This window comes from Chiloscyllium plagiosum, chromosome 39, assembly GCF_004010195.1.
Source record: "Chiloscyllium plagiosum isolate BGI_BamShark_2017 chromosome 39, ASM401019v2, whole genome shotgun sequence".
In the NCBI taxonomy this organism is placed as follows: domain Eukaryota; kingdom Metazoa; phylum Chordata; class Chondrichthyes; order Orectolobiformes; family Hemiscylliidae; genus Chiloscyllium; species Chiloscyllium plagiosum.
Genome location: NC_057748.1, coordinates 6,753,841 through 6,771,482, shown reverse-complemented (window position 1 = coordinate 6,771,482; position 17,642 = coordinate 6,753,841). Strand labels below are relative to the sequence as shown.

The 17,642-nt window shown below is 46.0% G+C and overlaps 1 protein-coding gene across 2 annotated transcripts in view; it reads right to left on the bottom strand.

Annotated features, from left to right (window-relative positions):
• Positions 1–17,642, bottom strand: part of LOC122542186 (excitatory amino acid transporter 2-like) — a 42,404-nt gene that overhangs the window by 17,973 nt on the left and 6,789 nt on the right. For both annotated transcript variants that reach the window (XM_043679633.1, XM_043679634.1), the window contains exons 2-3: positions 16,731–16,877; positions 4,611–4,763 (exon numbers count right to left, since the gene is read on the bottom strand). In XM_043679633.1, the coding sequence (XP_043535568.1) occupies positions 4,611–4,763; positions 16,731–16,857 (280 nt within the window). In that variant the 5' untranslated portion in view covers positions 16,858–16,877. The remainder of the gene's footprint in view (positions 1–4,610; positions 4,764–16,730; positions 16,878–17,642) is intronic.

Genomic DNA, 17,642 nt, shown 5'->3' with positions numbered 1-17,642 from the left:
GCTTCAGACTCTCTGCCTTTATTCCTGATGAAGGGCTTTTGCCCGAAACGTCAATTTCGCTGCTCGTTGGATGCTGCCTGAATTGCTGTGCTCTCCCAGCACCACTGATCCAGAATCTGGTTTCCAGCATCTGCAGTTATTGTTTTTACCTCATAGTCATTGAGCCATACCGCACAGAAACAGACCCCTCAGTTCAACCAGTCCATGCTGACAATAATCCAAACTTGACCTATGTCCCTCCAATCATTTCTTATTGATATACTTACCCAAATGTCTTTTAAACATTGCAACTGCACCCACATCCACCACTTCCTCTGGAGGTTCATTCCACACGCAAACCACACACTGGGTAAAAGAATTGCCCCTCATATCTTTCTTAAATCTCTCTCCTCTCCCCTTAAAAATATGCCCCCTTGTCTTGAAAACCCCACTCTAGGAAAAAGCCACCTGCCAGTCACCTTATTTATACCCCTCATGATTTTATAAACCACTGTAAGGTCACCCCCTCAACCTCCTACACTCCAATGAAAAATGTCCTAGTCTATCTGATGGGCGGCACGGTGGTTAGCACTGCTGCCTCGCAGCGCCAGAGACCCGGGTTCAGTTCCCGCCTCAGGCGACTGACTGTGTGGAGTTTGCACGTTCTCCCCGTGTCTGCGTGGGTTTCCTCCGGGTGCTCCGGTTTCCTCCCACAGTCCAAAGATGTGCAGGTCAGGTGAATTGGCTATGCTAAATTGCCTGTAGTGTTAGGTAAGGGGTAAATGTAGGGGTATGGGTGGGTTACGCTTCGGCGGGTCGGTGTGGACTTGTTGGGCCGAAGGGCCTGTTTCCACACTGTAAAGTAATCTAATCTAATCTAATCTATCTAGCCTCTCCTGATAACTCAAACCTTTCATTCCCAGCAACACCTTGGTAAATCTCGATTGAATCCTCTCCAGTTTAATAATATCCTTCCCATAACAGGGTGACCAGAACTGGACACAGAAAAGGCCTCACCAATGTCTTGTACAACCACAACATGACGTCCCACAGATAAGACACAATTTTCTTAACTGGTAAAGCAGGATTAATGGGCCGAATGGTCTATTCTTTCTTACGGTCTTATGAGAAATGACACAAATGCCCCACTCGATATCAACCCAGTTTGGAAATTGCGAGGGAAAACTGTGGTTACACACAACATCTGGGGTCCTAACTTTCTTGGGTTGCTAACTTATTCTTGGAGGTTACATCACATGACCTCTCACCCTTCACCAGCCCGTCAATGACCTTTCCACCCTCTACTCACCATATCTAAAACTTTTTGAATGGAAATTAGGAATGTATGCAATTGTTTTTGTGAACGTCCAAGTGATTTTCCACCCAAGCTACCTCCAAGTGTCCAGGTGTTTAATATTGAATTTCGGAAGCTTCCTGCGAGACTGGGAACTGCAAAATGAAGCCAAAGACTGATAAAGGCTTTGATGGCGGATATTCTGGGCATTGGTCCATGCACTGCCCTAGGGATCCTGTGCACAGGCTCAATGGGCCAAGCGGCCTCTTCTGTGCTGTTTGAATCTATGAGCCGGAGCTACTGAGAGTCAGATCCTCCCTTTCATCTGTCTTTATGGAATCATGAGGGGCACCATTTCACCCATCGCACCCAGGTCGGCCTCTCCAGCGAGAGCTTACTCAATCTGTCTCGCAACCAAAGCAAACGCAAGATACTACAGATACAGGTAGCCCCCACTTTCAAAACTTCACTACGTGCCACTTCCCTATTACAATAGACCTACATTAGTATCTGTTATTGCGAACCAAAAGAAATCCAAAGAGGATTTTCACTTTTACGGGAAAAGGCAAAATTTTTCCCATATAAGTTAATGCTTCTTCACTTCATGCCATTTTGGCTGGCAAAAGGTTCCATAGGAACACTCTACTTTTTTTTATATAGCAGGGGATACCTATACAGGAAACCACAGAAATTGCTGGAGAAACTCAGCAGGTCTCATGGCATCTGTGGAGAGCGAAACAGAGTTTAGAACTCTGAAGAATTCAGTAAGGCGTTCGACAAGGTTCCCCATGGGAAACTGGTTAGTAAGGTTAGACCTCACGGAATACAGGGAGAAATAACCATTTGGATACAGAACTGGCTCAAAGGTAGAAGACAGAGGGTGGTGGTGGAGGGTTGCTTTTCAGACTGGAGGCCTGTGACCAGTTGAGTGCCACAAGGATCAGTGCTGGGCTCTCTACTTTTCATCATTTACATAAATTATTTGAATGTGAGCATAAGAGGTATAGTTAGTAAGTTTGCAAATGACACCAAAAGTAGTGGACAGTGAAGAAGGTTACCTCAGATTACAACAGGATCTTGACCAGATGGGCCAATGGGCTGAGAAGTGGCAGATGGAGTTAAATTCAGATAAATGTGAGGTGCTGCATTTTGGGAAAGCAAATCTTAGCAGGACTTATAAACTCAATGGTAAGGTACTGGGGAGTGTTGCCGAGACCTTGGAGTGCAGGTTCATAGCTCCTTGAAATTGGAGTCGCAGGTAGATAGGATAGTGAGGAAGGCATTTGGTATGCTTTCCTTTATTGGTCAGAGTACTGGGTACAGGCGTTAGGAGGTCATGTTGCAGCTGTACAGGACATTGGTTAGGCCACTGTTGGAATATTGCGTGCAATTCTGGTCTCCTTCCTATTGGAAGGATGTTGGGAAACTTGAAAGGGTTCAGAAAAGATTTACAGCATGTTGCCAGGATTGGAGGATTTGAGCTACAGGGAAAGGTTGAATAGGCTGAGGATAAATAGACAAAGTCTTTTCCCTGGGGTGGGGAAGTCCAGAACTAGAGGTCATATGTTTAGGGTGAGATGAGAAAGATTTAAAAGAGACCGAAGAAGCAACCTTTTCACGCAGAGGGTGGTACGTGTATGGAACGAGCTGCCAGAGGATGTGGAGAAGCCTGGTACAATTACAACATTTAAAAGGCATCTGGATGGGTATATGAATAGGAAGGGTTTGGAGGGATATGGGCTGGGTGCTGGCAGGTGAGACTAGATTGGGTTGGGATATCTGGTCGGCATGGACGGGTTGGACCAAAGGGTCTGTTTCATGTACATCTCTATGACTCTATAATAATTGTACCAGACTTGAAACATTTGGAGGGATATGGGCTGGGTGCTGGCAGGTGAGACTAGATTGGGTTGGGATATCTGGTCGGCATGGACCAAAGGGTCTGTTTCAGTGTACATCTCTATGACTCTATAATAATTGTACCAGACTTGAAACATTAACTCTTCTCCACGGCCTTTAATGTGATTATAATGCAAGGTGAAGTCACCAGAATCTTGCCAGACCATCATTAGAGAGAGAGGGCTGGAGGGTTTGAGATATAGGGAGAGGCTGGAGCTGTTTTCCCTGGAGTATCAGAGGCTGAGGGATGACCTTATTGAGGTTTATAAAATCGTGAGAGACATCAATAAATAGACAAGGTCTCTTCATTGGGATGGGGGGAGTCCAGAAGTAGAGGGCATAGGTTTAGGATGAGAGCGGAAAGATTTAAAAGGGTCCTAAGGGGCAACTTTTTCACACAGAGGGTGGTACATGTATGGAATGAGCTGTCAGAGGAAGTGGTGGAGGCTGGTACAATTGCAACATTTAAAAGGCAACTGGATGGGTATATGAATAGGAAGGGTTTGGAGGGATACGGGCCGGGTGCTGGCAAATAGGACTAGATTAGGTTAGGATATCTGATCGGCACAGATGAGTTGTACCGAAGGGTCTGTTTCCGTGCTGTACATCGCCAGGACTGGTGTTAGTTTAATCAGAGGGCCACATACCTCAAGGAGGGGAGAGATTGTGAAGGAGATTCCTTCATAGTAACCTCAGCTGTCGCAGGAATTGAACCCATAGCGTTGGTATTTTCCCACATTACAGACCAGCCATCCGAGCTAACAAACTCCCTGTGATACATTCTGTTGCTGAATAGCTCACAGCTGAAGCATGATGCTGGTACAGCGAGTGTGGAGCCAGAAGGCAAAGGAGGAGAAAGGCTGGTGGAGGCAATGACGCGGTGGTATTATCGCTGCACTATTAATCCAGAGACAAGAGTGTGGTTACTGGAAAAGCACAGCCAATCAGGCAACATCCCAGGAGCAGAAGAGTCAACATTCCAGGTGAAGCCCTTCCCCGGGGATGATGATCAGGAAGGATGATTAATCCAGAGACCCAGGAATGTCCTGTGGACCCAAGTTCAAATCATGTCACAGCAGATCGAACTCAATAAAAAAGGAAATCTGGGGTTAAGACAATAGTGAAATAATTACTGATTGTTGCAAAATCCCATCTGGTTCACTGAGCTACTTCAGGGTGACTTTACCTCACATTACAATCACGTTGTAGGGTGAGAGAAATAGTTAACATTTTGAGTCAGTATGATTCCTCTTCAGAGTTCTAAATTTTAAGGAAGGAAATCTGCCTTCCGCACCCAGTCTGGTCTACATGTGGCTCCAGACCCGCAGGAAAGTGGCCAACTCTCAACTGCCCTCTGGGTAATAAATACTGGCCTGACCAGCTACACCCACATTTGCAGGAATGAATAACGAAAGAAACAGCCATCACGATTTCTCACCTGAGATCAAACTGGAGATGACGAGCGGGAGGATCAGCATCTTGAGCATTCGCATCAGGATGTCACCAGGGAAGGAGACGAGGAGGAGGAAGTTGGGGCCCAGGTCAGGAACCATGCGTAGAAGACAACCAAACACTGCCCCCAGAATGACCCCTGAAGCACAAAAGGTTAAACTGGAATCAGACTCCGATACAACACAAACTCACAGACCAAGAGCTGTAGGAAGGATATTATTAAATGGGAGAGGAGAGAAAAGAAATGATTCACAAGGATGTTACCAAGACTGAAGGGTTGGAGTTATTAGGAGAGGCTGGATATGCTGGGACTTTTATTCCCTGGAGCGTAGGAGATTGATTGCATTAGATTTGTCTCAACAGTGACACTTGGAATCTTCATTGAACAGTCACCGGGGTGTCAAGATTATTTTAAACACTGAGTTTATTTGGGCTAAAATCTCGAGACAGGAACATAGAAAATACTGGTCGGCTATTCGGCCCCGTTCTGCCATCCAATGAGATTAGATTACCTACAGTGTGGAAACAAGTTGGGCCGAAAAGTAACCCACCCATACCCATTTCCCTCCGACTAATGCACCTAACACTATGGGCAATTTAGCATGGCCAATTCACCTGACCTGCACATCTTTGGACTGTGAGAGGAAACCGGAGCACCCGGAGGAAACCCACGCAGACATAGGGAGAATGTGCAAACTCCACACAGACAGATGCCCAAGGCGGAGATCGAACCTGGGACCCTGGTGCTGTGAGACAGCAGTGCTAACCACTGTGCCACCATGCCGCCCATTGACGGGTGACCTTATAGAAGTTTATAAAGTCATAAGGGGCATGGATAAGGTGAATAGCCAAGGTCTTTTCTCCAGTGTGGGTGAGTCTAAAACTAGAGGGCATAGGTTTAGGGTGAGAGAGGAAAGATATAAAAGTGACCCAAGGAGCAACTTTTAACACAGAGAATAGTGCGTGTCTGGAATGAGCTGCCAGAGGAAGTGGCAGAGATGGATACAATTGCAACATTTAAAAGGCGTTTGGACAGGGACACGGAAAGGAAAGGTTTAGAGGTGAAATAACTCCATGGTATCCTGTCACCAAGTCATTCTTTATTTACGCAGGCATAGTACATGACACTGACCCTGCTCACTCAGAGCTGGCTCCTAGAGTGAGCAGAACCCCTGACACTCCTGATTATCTGTCAGCCAGGACCTGATTGAACAAGTGTAAAACTCCCACTCAGGGAACTCAGAATCTATGAGGTCCACCTGGCTGACCTTATTACAATCACAACAAGAGGGATATGGACTAAATGCAGGCAAATGCGACTAGTTCCGTTTAGGAAACCTGGTCAGCATGGACAGGTTGGGCTGAAGGGTCTGCTTCTGTGCAGTATAACTTTACATGAAAGACTTGCATTTGTGCTAGCATATTTTAGCAGCTCAGGCAATTCTAAAGGATGGTAAAGATGTATTTTGAAGTCTCATCGCTGTTATGATATAGGAAATAAAGCAGCCAATTTGCAAACAGCAAGCGCCTTATAAAACCGCGTGATAATAACCAGAACGTTTTTTAAACTAAAACCAATGAAGAGTCCCAGATGGAAGTGTAAGTTGAATTTTTTCCTCCCAATGCTGAATTTGAGGGGTATTCTCTGGGGTGACCGCCAGCAGATGTTCCCGTCATCTGTAAAAGTGCTGTAGCTTTCAGAGGCGTGTTTGTCCTTTTTTCTTTTAGACAGAGATTAGGGGACAGGTGCCAAGCAGTCTCTAAGGAGATAAACACTTTTTGAAGCTTAGGGTTTTTTTAAAAAAATGGAACAATAGAAGCAGCCTGAGTGGGTGTTGTCAAGCTCTCACAGAACCAGGATTTTCCATTAGCTTTAGGCAGTTGTTGCTGGGGTCTCAGCAGACTTGGAAGTAGTGAATCTCTGCCAGCTGCTAAACTCTCTCTCTCTGAATCGTCTCTCAGAATTGTCTTTTGATGTTCTTTCCTCTTGAATTGAAGAACTGCATGTGAGGCATTCTATTCTTGAATTTGCCTTTTGCCAAGGGTGTGTTTATGGGATATTGCTACATTGGAGCAGTTAATTAGTACTCGTTACTGTCTGTATTATTCAGTGAAGTTTTCCAGTCGTGTTAGGTTATTCCCAGTTCTTCTTTCTTTTGTTGTATTTTAACTATAGTGTTTGAATAAATTGTGCTTTGCTCCAAGTTGAGTAGTTTGATCAATTGAATTGCATCTGGAGTACAGCATCTCACATTTACCTTTAAAATAAGAAGAAATTAGGATCTAGGCTACTTTCTTAAAATACTTTGATGAGGCCTGGTCTGGTCTGTTACACATTACTCATAAAATCAGAAGGAATTTATTTTCTTTCTGTGTATGAGATATGAGCAACGCTGGCTGGGCCATTTATTGCCTGTCCCTAGTTGCTCTTGAGAAGGGAGTGGTGAGCTGCCTTCTTGAACCGCTGCAGTCCATTTGTAGTCAGGACACCCATAATGCAGTCTGGGAAAGAATTCCAGAAATTTGACAGTGAAGATACAATATATTTTCAAGTTATGATAGTGAGTGGCTTGGAGGGGAACTTGCACAGGGGTGGGGTTTGTTGAACAGAGTTGTATCCATTTAATCAGGAGAAAGACTTTCAGCGATTTAGATTAGATTAGATTCCCTACAGTGTGGAAACAGGCCCTTTGGCTCGACCAGTCCACACTGACCCTCCGAAGAGTATCCCACCCAGACCCATTTCCCTCTGACCAATGCACCTAACACTATGGGCAATTTCCCATGATCAATTCACCTGACCTGCACATTTCTGGACTGTGGGAGGAAACAGGAGCACCTAGAGGAAACCCACGCAGACACGAGGAGAACGTGCAAACTCCACACAGACAATCGCCCGAGGCTGGAATCGAACCTAGGACACTGGTGCTGTGAGGCAGCTGTGCTAACCACTGAGCCACTGTGCCGCACTTTAAAATCTTTATAAAGATTTTTGTTATAAATTAGAGTTTAGCTCAAACCCGTTTCCACCTTTCCCTTTGTGACCTTTTCCTTGACCCAGAAGCCCTCCACTGGGAGGCAACTCTGCCCTTTTCATTGTATTTTACTAAATAACTCCATCTCCCAACATAACATGACAAACACTGCCGACCTGAGCAATAGGACAAAAACCATCAGTGAGAGAAAAAGTGAAAACCAGGGAGCTAAATCAAATCTGTCTTGATAAATTCCACTTATTTCAGTTCCTTTCTCTCTAGCCCATGTTAACCCACCCTCCACATACTCTCGACTTGTGAAGTCCGATTTTTGAGTTGAGGGATCGTTATTGATCAGGACACCAAGGAGATCTCCAGTTGTTCCCCTTCAACGTGATGCGCGAGGATCCTTTCTATCCACTGATTGGACAGAAAGGCCACATTTTTTTGCAAGGCAGTACCCCTGATGCTGTGGTCTCCTCTCAGCGCTGCCCAGGGTGTACCTACCCAGTCCTCAAACCTGGGACTTGTACACACCCTCATCAAAGTGAGTTGAGATTTTGCGTCTTACAAAATAGGGTTTCCTGATAGCGAGGTTGAGAGAAAACCACTGCAGAGATTCAATCTGATATTTAGATTTTAAGCCACCTTAATGAACAGCAAAGACACTCATTCCCTCGACGAATTGCGAGAGTGCGTGTGTTTGCACGAGACGGTCAGTCTCAATGACTTTGAGTAGACCATCCTTGCGTCTCTTCAAATGCCAAGCAAAAGTTGATTAAAAAAAATGCCAACAGCAGTTATCTGAGGGATTAGGCCCTGCTTTAATTTCTTATTTACCTCGGATTTACACAGAAACATTGAATCCCTAATGAAATTCCAATCCCTTCTGATCAAGAAGTAATTTCAGGGCTGTCACAGAGGTTAAAGGAAACAGGAATTAATGCAGGCTCTCTGACTCAAGTGAAAACATGTGATACTGCCATCAGTAATCCGCTCTTAAAGAGCAGATCTAGACTTCAAAGATGCAACATAATCTTCAGCATTAAAAACGGGAGGTATCTGGACACTAACTGAAGTCTCTCAGTCCCCTCTCTCTCTCTAAGGAGATATCTGTACACTGACTGGTGCCTCGCAGTTCCCTCTCTCTGAGGGAGTTGTCTGTACACTGACTGGTGTCTCGCAGTTCCCCCTCTCTCTCTGTCTGAGGAAGATATCTATTCACTTATTAGTGTCTCTCAGGGAGATATTGCTACACTGATTAGAGGCTCTCAATCCCCTGTCTCTCTCTATCTCTCTCTCAGGGAGATATCTGTACAATGCCTGATGTCGCTCAGTCCCTCCTCTCTCTCCCTCTGAGGGAGGTATCTGTACACCTACTGATCTCTTGGAGATTTCTCTACACTGACTAGTGTCTCTCAGTCCCCTCTCCCTCACTCAAGGAGATCACTGCACACTAACTGGTGTCTCTCAGTCCCCTCTCCCTCACTCAAGGAGATCACTGCACACTAACTGGTGTCTCTCAGTCCCCTCTTTCACAGGGAGATATCGGTACACCGACCTGTCTCTCTCAGTTCCCTCTCCCTCATTCAGGGAGATCACTGCACACTAACTGGTGTCTCTCAGTCTCCACTTTCTCACAGAGAAATATTTGTACACTGACCTGTGTCTCAGTCCCCTCTTTCTCACAGGGAGAAATCTGTACACTGACCTGTGTCTCTCAGGATAACCCCCCCCCCCACCTTTTTATGACTATAGGGATCATGAGGAAAGGTTGTTCTCCACCTGGAGAGGTTGGTGAGTCGCAGGAACTCACTGTCCAGTTTGACGGTGTCGGCAGAAGCCCTCAGCTCATCGTAAAGGGAGCTTTGGTCTGCAACTGTAACCTGTAAGGCTGCCATGAGGCATTGCAAGGTGGGATGAGAATGAGTGGATAGTCAGGTTTTTATCTCAGCCAGCAGTGGGCCGAGCGGCCTTTTTCTGTGCTGTAACGCCTGCGTTTTTTTTTTGGTTCTAAGCTTGTGGGTTCCAGAAACCAAAGTCCATAAGGCAGGCAGATCCACCCTGGGCATTACTGAGAGAATGGCGCCATCTTGGGATACATTGTGTTTCAGTTAAGTCATTGAAACCAAGACCCTGTCTCTATCCTTGAGTCGACACAATAGATCCTTTGACAGTATTTCGAAAAGAACAGGGAAGCTGTATGTCTCCGATAACCCCCCCATCGACAAATCATCGTCGGACTTACTTGCCTTGAAGTTGATGTTCCTCAGGAGTCTGCCATGGGTCACATGACATGACAGATTGATCGTCAACCAACAGACTTTAGGTCGATGAGGCAGGATGCCCTATGGGGTAGTGGGACCTGGAGAGCACCCTTTCCTCCATTTTCCTCTCTGGCCTGCCTCATTATGGAGACACTGTAACTTAAAATAGGGTGGCTCTTGGTGAAAGGCGTCTGTGTGGGTTTCCTTCAGGTGTTCGGGTTTCCTCCCACAATCCAAAAATGTGCAGGGTAGGGTGGATTGGCCATGGGAAATTGCCCTGTAGTGCACAGGGATGTGTAGGCTAGGGGGGTTAGCCATGGGAAGTGCAGGGTTACAGGGATAGGGCAGGGAGGTGGGTCTGGGTGGGATGCTCTTTGGAGGGTTTGAGTGAACTCAATGAGCTGAATGGCCATGCTGTAGAGATTCTATAACCTCCACCTTCTTGTCTGCTCTCAATAACCTGTTACTAATTAAAAATCTGTCTATCTCCTCCTTAATCTTACTCAATGTCCCAGCATGCACTGCACTCGGCGGACGTGAACTGCACAGATTCATGACCATTCGAGAGAAGTCCTTCCTCCTCATCTCTGTTTTAAATCTGCCGACCCTTATCCTAAAACTACAAACTTTCCTTCCAGATTGCCCCACAAGGGGAAACATCTGCTCTATATCTACTTTGTCAATCCCCTTCAGTAAGAGTTAGATCCCTCAGTAAAATCTCTTCCCACCCTTCAGAACAGTATTATATTTTCCATGTTGTAACAACAGTTATACTTTAGAGGTACTTTGTTGAATAGGAGTCAATTTGGGACACGCAGAGGTTAGAAAAATTGCTCTATAAATGCAACTTCTTTTCATTTTCACTGTAGTGCAGCTGAAAACACTACGCTTTCTCTCTCCACCCCGTCCCAACCCCCTACAAAGGTCAAACTCAGTGAGAATGAAGGACTAACAACTCACAGAATGTCACAATTCCACAAACAACAACTACAATGACAATAAAATCAAACAGGATTAAAGAATCAAACATCCCTGTGTTAAATTTACCTTCTGATTCATTGCAAACTGCTCCACACTTGAGGGAACCAGCAGCTTAATCCTGCAAACACAAGCTTTTGATTGTGTGATGTAGAGTGGACCAGATACATAACTTATGCCCGAAACGTCGATTCTCCTGTTCCCTGGATGCTGCCTGACCTGCTGCGCTTTTCCAGCAACACATTTTCGGCTCTGATCTCCAGCATCTGCAGTCCTCACTTTCTCCTCAGATACATAACCATGCAAAGTTACCTTTACCCAAGAGGGCTACTCACTCATTTGAGAGAGAGATGATTGGTGGTGGTTTAACCAGAGGGTGATCATGCCTCAGTCAAGGGGAAAGGATAAGAAAGACAGCCCTGAAGGGTAATCTCGGCTGGTGCAGGAATTGAACCCCTGTTATTGGAGTCACTTTGCACCGCAAAAACCAGCTGTCCAGCCAAATGAGCTAACCAAACCCCAACTATGTACAGGTACAGTGGTCATCAAACAGGGCAATGAGCAAACACACAATACGGATACACACATAATACACATATACACACACACTGCAATGAGAAATACTATCTTTTAAAAAATACTTCCACAGACGAACAAACACAAAATACAGATACACACACACATACACACATACACACACTATGGACATACAGAGATGCACACTGCAGATATACACACACACACCCCCAGCAATGAGAAAGATTATCTTTCAAAGAATACTTCCACAAACAAACACGCGCACACACACATACACAATACAGTTACACCGACACACACATACACAATACGGATACACACACACACAATACAGTTACACAGACACACACACACTACGGATACACACGCACACACACAAACACACCCCTCCAGGATCTCGTTCCAGGAGTCTGGGTGATTTCCATATATGGAACAACAAATTTCGAGCTCTGGAGATGGTTTCAAAAGGCTGTCATAACCCCTGGGCCACAAAGGGACTACCATACGCTCAGCAAGGTGAGGGGCAAAAACATGCCCCACTGCATCACCTGCTCTGCTTCCTACCCGATTGGAACAAAGAGCGCCATTCATTGATCTAACCCGTCTTCAATGTCGGTGTTTAATTTTGAAGGATAACAAGGGCCTAACTGTGACGTTTGGGTCAAACCGATTTGGTTAAGAGGGGGGTCTAGCTGGTATCAGAGGTTAACATGAGTCCAAGCCGGGCCCCGAAAGCAAACCTTTGTAACTGAACAGGTTGCAGCATTATCTCTCAACTACACACACAGGCCAGTGTTCCCGACAGTAATGCTCTGTAAGTGCTAGAGATACTCCATCAATCAATAACCTCCACATAGATCAATACAAAACACTGCGGAGGCTGGAAATTGCTGTGTGCAAATTATTGTGGGCAAATTGGCTTGACATGTTCAGCAATGCTGATCTAAAAGAGATGTTACTTTACTCTGCAACCTGCCTGGTTTGGTTTAACAAATTAATGCAACATTGAGGGACTGGTACAGTGTGGTACCCCCTGGGCTGTATACCCAGTAGAAGTGTTCACTTTGAATATAAAAATTTGCACAGAGGCTTCTCAGAGTGGAACACAGTGCATGGGGGATAGTTCAATTCCTATTGCACTTCCTGCAGTTTTCAGTTTGAATTGTTTCGCCCTTGGGTCGTATTCCTGACATGTAGTAGATAGAATCACAGAATCCCTCCAGTGTGGAAGCAGGCCATTCAGCCCATCAAGTCTACACTGACCCCATGAAGAGCATCCCACCCAGGTCCACCCATTCTCTCTAACCTTGCATTTCCCACAGCTAATCCACCTAACCTGCACATCCCTGGACACTATGGGAAATTTAGCATGGCCAATCCACCCTGACCTGCACATCCCTAGACACTATGGGAAATTTAGCATGGCAAATTCACCCTAACCTGAACATCCCTGGACACTATGGGACAATTTAGCATGACCAATCCACCCTAACCTGCACATCCCTGGACACTATTGGCCATTTAGCATAGCCAATCCACCCTAACCTGAACATCCCTGGACACTATGGGACAATTTAGCATGGCCAATCCACCCTAATCTGCACATCCCTGGACACGATGGGTAATTTGGCATGGCCAAACCACACTAACCTGCACATCCCTGGACACGATGGGTAATTTAGCATGGCCAACCCTTCCTAAACTGCATATCTGTGGGCTAATCAAGAGTTTGAGAGTTACTTTGAGGCAGTTAAGAGAGGAACATACTGAACAGCGACAAGCTGAATTGTATTGCATGACCTGCAACTTTCAACTCAAATTATTCTGTAATATACTTTGACATATTTTAATCTTGGCAGGAACGAGCCCCCCCCACACACACCACCCCCCCTCCCCCCCCCCCGCCTCCCCAACCTGGTGTGAGCTGTGGCTCTGTGTGGGATGTCTCCACATCAGAAGATTGGGCTTCCACTCCAGTGGCTTACATAGAACATAGCACAGCGAAGGCCCTTCGGCCTTCAATATTGTGCTGACCCTTTATCCTACTCCAAGATCAAACTAAGCTACATACCCTACATTTTACTATCTTCCGTGTGCCTATCCAAGTGTTGCTTAAATGTCCCTAATGTATCTGACTCTACTCCCACTGTTGGCAGTGCATTCTTGAGCACGTAACCCAGGCTGATCCACTTCAAAGGGGACTGCGGAGTGCTGCACTGGCCCCAGTGTTGTCTCTCAGATCAGATATGAATCCAAGTGCCTGTCTGCTCCCCCTTTGCCCTCACTGGTAGACCCTAGGCCCGAGTTTGAGAAGGAATAAGTGCCTAGTGTCCTGGTCTAACCCTCCATCAACAAATGATCAGGACATTATCACATGGCTGCTCGTGGGAGCTTGCTGTGCACAGATCCCACTGGGAGGCACTAACTTGGTTGCAATGTCACTGGACAAGTAATCCAGTGGGATAATCTTGGGACAGGGGTTCGAATCCCACTGAGGCTGCTATTTGAGTTCAGTGAGTAAATCTGGTAACACGGGTATCCCTGACTTACAAACACCGCTTTGTACAGGGATGTCATTATCAGGACCTGGCATATAAATATTTCCTGTGCTTATGAACGGCTGCTTTACGCTGTGTTCCGATGTGGGTACAAAGCAACCTTCAAACAGACTCTCGAACAGAACCTGTCCACAACTCGGGATGTGTCTGCATGGTGTTCTTGAAGTGCAGGAGTAATGTCCTTCTCTGGGCCAGGAGATGCAAGTTCAAGTCCCACCGGAGCCAGAGGTGTTTATTAAATTTGCTGAACACGTTGACTGGTGGACCAGGCATCAGTGATGGCTACCATGACAAGGATTAGCAGTTGTTGTGAAACCCCTTCTGGCTCAGTAATGAGCAGCGTGCTTAACTCTGAAATTGCTTCACAAATCTCAGTTTAGATGGAAATAGGAATGGGAAAGAAACGTTGACCTTACCAATGACACCTTGTGTAAGAATTAAGGAAAAATAAAAACAAAGTGCTGGGGGAGCTCAGCAGGTCTGGCGACATCTGTGCAGAGAGAAAACAAACCTCGAGAGAATAGTTATACTGGACCTCGAACTCCGTTTCTCTCTCTCTACAGATGCTGCCAGACCTGCTGAGTTTCTCCGGCAATTTTGACTTCTTTTGTTAAGTTTGGAAAAAAAAGGTGCAAAACAATTTGCTGAAAATATGAACAGAGCTTAGAAATCTAAGACACCAAAACAGAAATTGCTGGGAAGGCTCAGCAGGTCTGGCAGCATCTGTGGAGAGAAAGCAGAGTTAATGCTTCGACTCCAGTGACCCTTCCTCAGAACTGAGTTCTTTTGGTTTTTATTGAGAAATGTAAGTGCTGATGGTGACAAAGAAAAACAGAAAATCCACTTGGGGGACTCAATAATGAGTTCAATCATTTTTTAAAGGAGCTAGACACCTTCCTGTATTGTCTTTTAACCACCCTAGCCAGGTCATCATATGACACAGCTAATCCATTTTCATTCACCTATGGTCCCCATTAACAGTTTTTCTTTGTCTCCATTATCCAGCGTTTTGCCCAGCTGTCTTTGTTTCTCCTTGGGCACCATGTCCACCTATCGATTACCCCCTTACCATCCTTTGTCGCCAACAAATATACCACCTTTTCCCAGTTACTAATAGCCCTGAAGAAGGGTTCACTGGAGTGGAAACGTTAACTGCTTTCTCTCTCCAGACCTGCTGCATTTCCCTGGCAATTTCTGCTTCCGTTTCCAATTGCTCTGTTTTATTTAAGTCTTGATCGTATGTGGCAGTCCTGTCTCTACCTCTGAGCCAGTGGCTCCAGGTCCAATCCCACGCCAGGACTGGATGGAGAAAGGTGAGAGATGATGACATTACCAAATAGGATGATACACCGTGGGCAGATGGTGGGGAGCTCTGCTATGTACATGTCTGAGGTGGCATGGTGGGGTGGGGGGAAGAGAGAGAGAGAGAGAGAGAGAGAGAGAGAGAGAGAGAACGAACCCCCCTGGCGATGGTATTTTTGCTATCAGTGGTAAGTGATTCTTGTTTTAATTTACTCATCTGTGGGACTTGGGCATTGCTGGCTGGGCCAGCATTAATAGCCTGTCCCTAGTTGCCCTTGAGAAGGTGGGGGTGAGCTGCCTTCTTTAATCACTTCAGTCCACTTGCTGTGGGTTGACCCACAGTGCTGGTAGGGAGGGAATTCCAGGATTTTGACCCAAAGACTGTGAAGGAACGACAATATATTTCCAAATCGAGGGGTGAGTGACTTGGAGGGGAACTTGCAGGTGGTGGTGTTGCCAAGTAACTGCTGCCCTCGCCCTTCTGGATGGAAGTGGTCTTGAGTTTGGAAGGTGCTGTCTAAGGGTCTTTGGTGAGGTAATGAGGAGAGTCAGCTGGACCTCATAGAATCTGAGTTCTCTGATTGAGGTTGTTAATCTGGTCCAATCAGGGAGCTCAAGCTGACATGAAAGGATGAATGTCAGCCATGTTGAAACGCGGACTCAATGAGGTGTAGTGCTATTGTCAAAGGCTATGAATTTACAGTCATAGAGATGTACAGCATGGAAACAGACCCTTCGGTACAACCCGTCCATGCCGACCAGATATCCCAACGCAATCTAGTCCCACCTGCCAGCACCCAGCCCATATCCCTCCAAACCCTTCCTATTCATATACCCATCCAGATGCCTTTTAAATGTTGCAATTGTACCAGCCTCCACCACTTCCTCTGGCAGCTCATTCCATACACGTACCACCCTCTGAGTGAAAAGGTTGCCCCTTAGGTGTCTTTTACATCTTTCCCCTCTCACCTGAAAACTATGCCCTCGAGTTCTGGACTTCCCCCACCCCAAGGAAAAGACTTTGTCTATTTATCCTATCCATGCCCCTCATGATTTTCTAAACCTCTATAAGGTCACCCCTCAGCCTCTGATAATCCAGGGAAAACAGCTCCAGCCTGTTCAACTTCTCCCAATCGCTCAAATCCTCCAACCCTGGCAACATCCTTGTAAATCTTTACTGAATCCTTTCAAGTTTCAGAACATCTTTCTGATAGGAAGGAGACCAGAATTGCATGCAATATTCCAGCAGTGGCCTAACCAATGTCCTGTACAACCGCAACATGACCTCCCAACTCCTGTACTCAATACTCTGACCAATAAAGAAATGCATACCTTCTTCACTATCCTATCCACCTGCAACTCCATTTTCAAGGAGCTGTGAACCTGCACTCCAAAGTCTCTGCTCAGCAACACTCCCTAGGATCTTTGTAAGTAAAAGGTGACAGGTGACTGGAAGCCAGCCTCTGAAGAGTTAGGTAAAGAGTCTTACCAAGAATAGTCAGCAAGAGAAGTAGATTTCTTTCCAACCAATTGCAATGCTTTGAAAAGGGAGGTTTGGGCAATTCATCCAGGCTGGGGTGACGGTCTGAAATATGAATGTCGGATTGGTTTGTCATCTCTGGAAACACACAGGAAACTGGGCAAAAAAGAAACAATGCAGTGTCATTATCCACTTGCAACGTAACTCATTCCCCTAGGTGTGATGTTCATAATCCCAATGACCCTGGGTGTAACACTCAGTAACACCCCCCCACCCCACTCAGTGTAACACTCAGTGTAACACTCAGTAACATCCCCCAACCCGCTCTCAGTATAACACTCAATAACATCCCCCATCTCTCTCTCAGTGTAACACTCAGTAACATCCCACACATCCTTCAGTGTAACACTAAGTAACATCCCCAACCCAGCTCAGCGTAACACTCAGTAACATCCCATAGCCCCTTCAGTGTAACACGAAGTAACATCCCCACCCCACTCAGTGTAACACTCAGTAACATCCCCCCATCCCTCTCTCAGTGTAACACTCAGTAACATCCCCCATCCTCTCCCAGTGTAACACTCAGCAACATTCCCCCATCCCTCTCTCAGTGTAACACTCAGTAACATCCCACAACTGTCTCAGTGTAACACTCAGTAACATTCCCCCATCCCTCTCTCAGTAACATCCCACAACCTGTCTCAGTGTAACACTCAGTAACATCCCCCACCTTCCCTCAGTGTAACACTCAGTAACATCCCACAACCCTTCAGTGTAAGACACAGTAACATCCAGACCCTTCTCTCAGTGTAACACTCAGTAACATCCCCCATCCTTCTCTGTGTAACACTCAGTAACATCCCCCACCCTTTCTCAGTATAATGCTCAGTAACATCCCCCAACCCCTCAGTGTAACAGTCA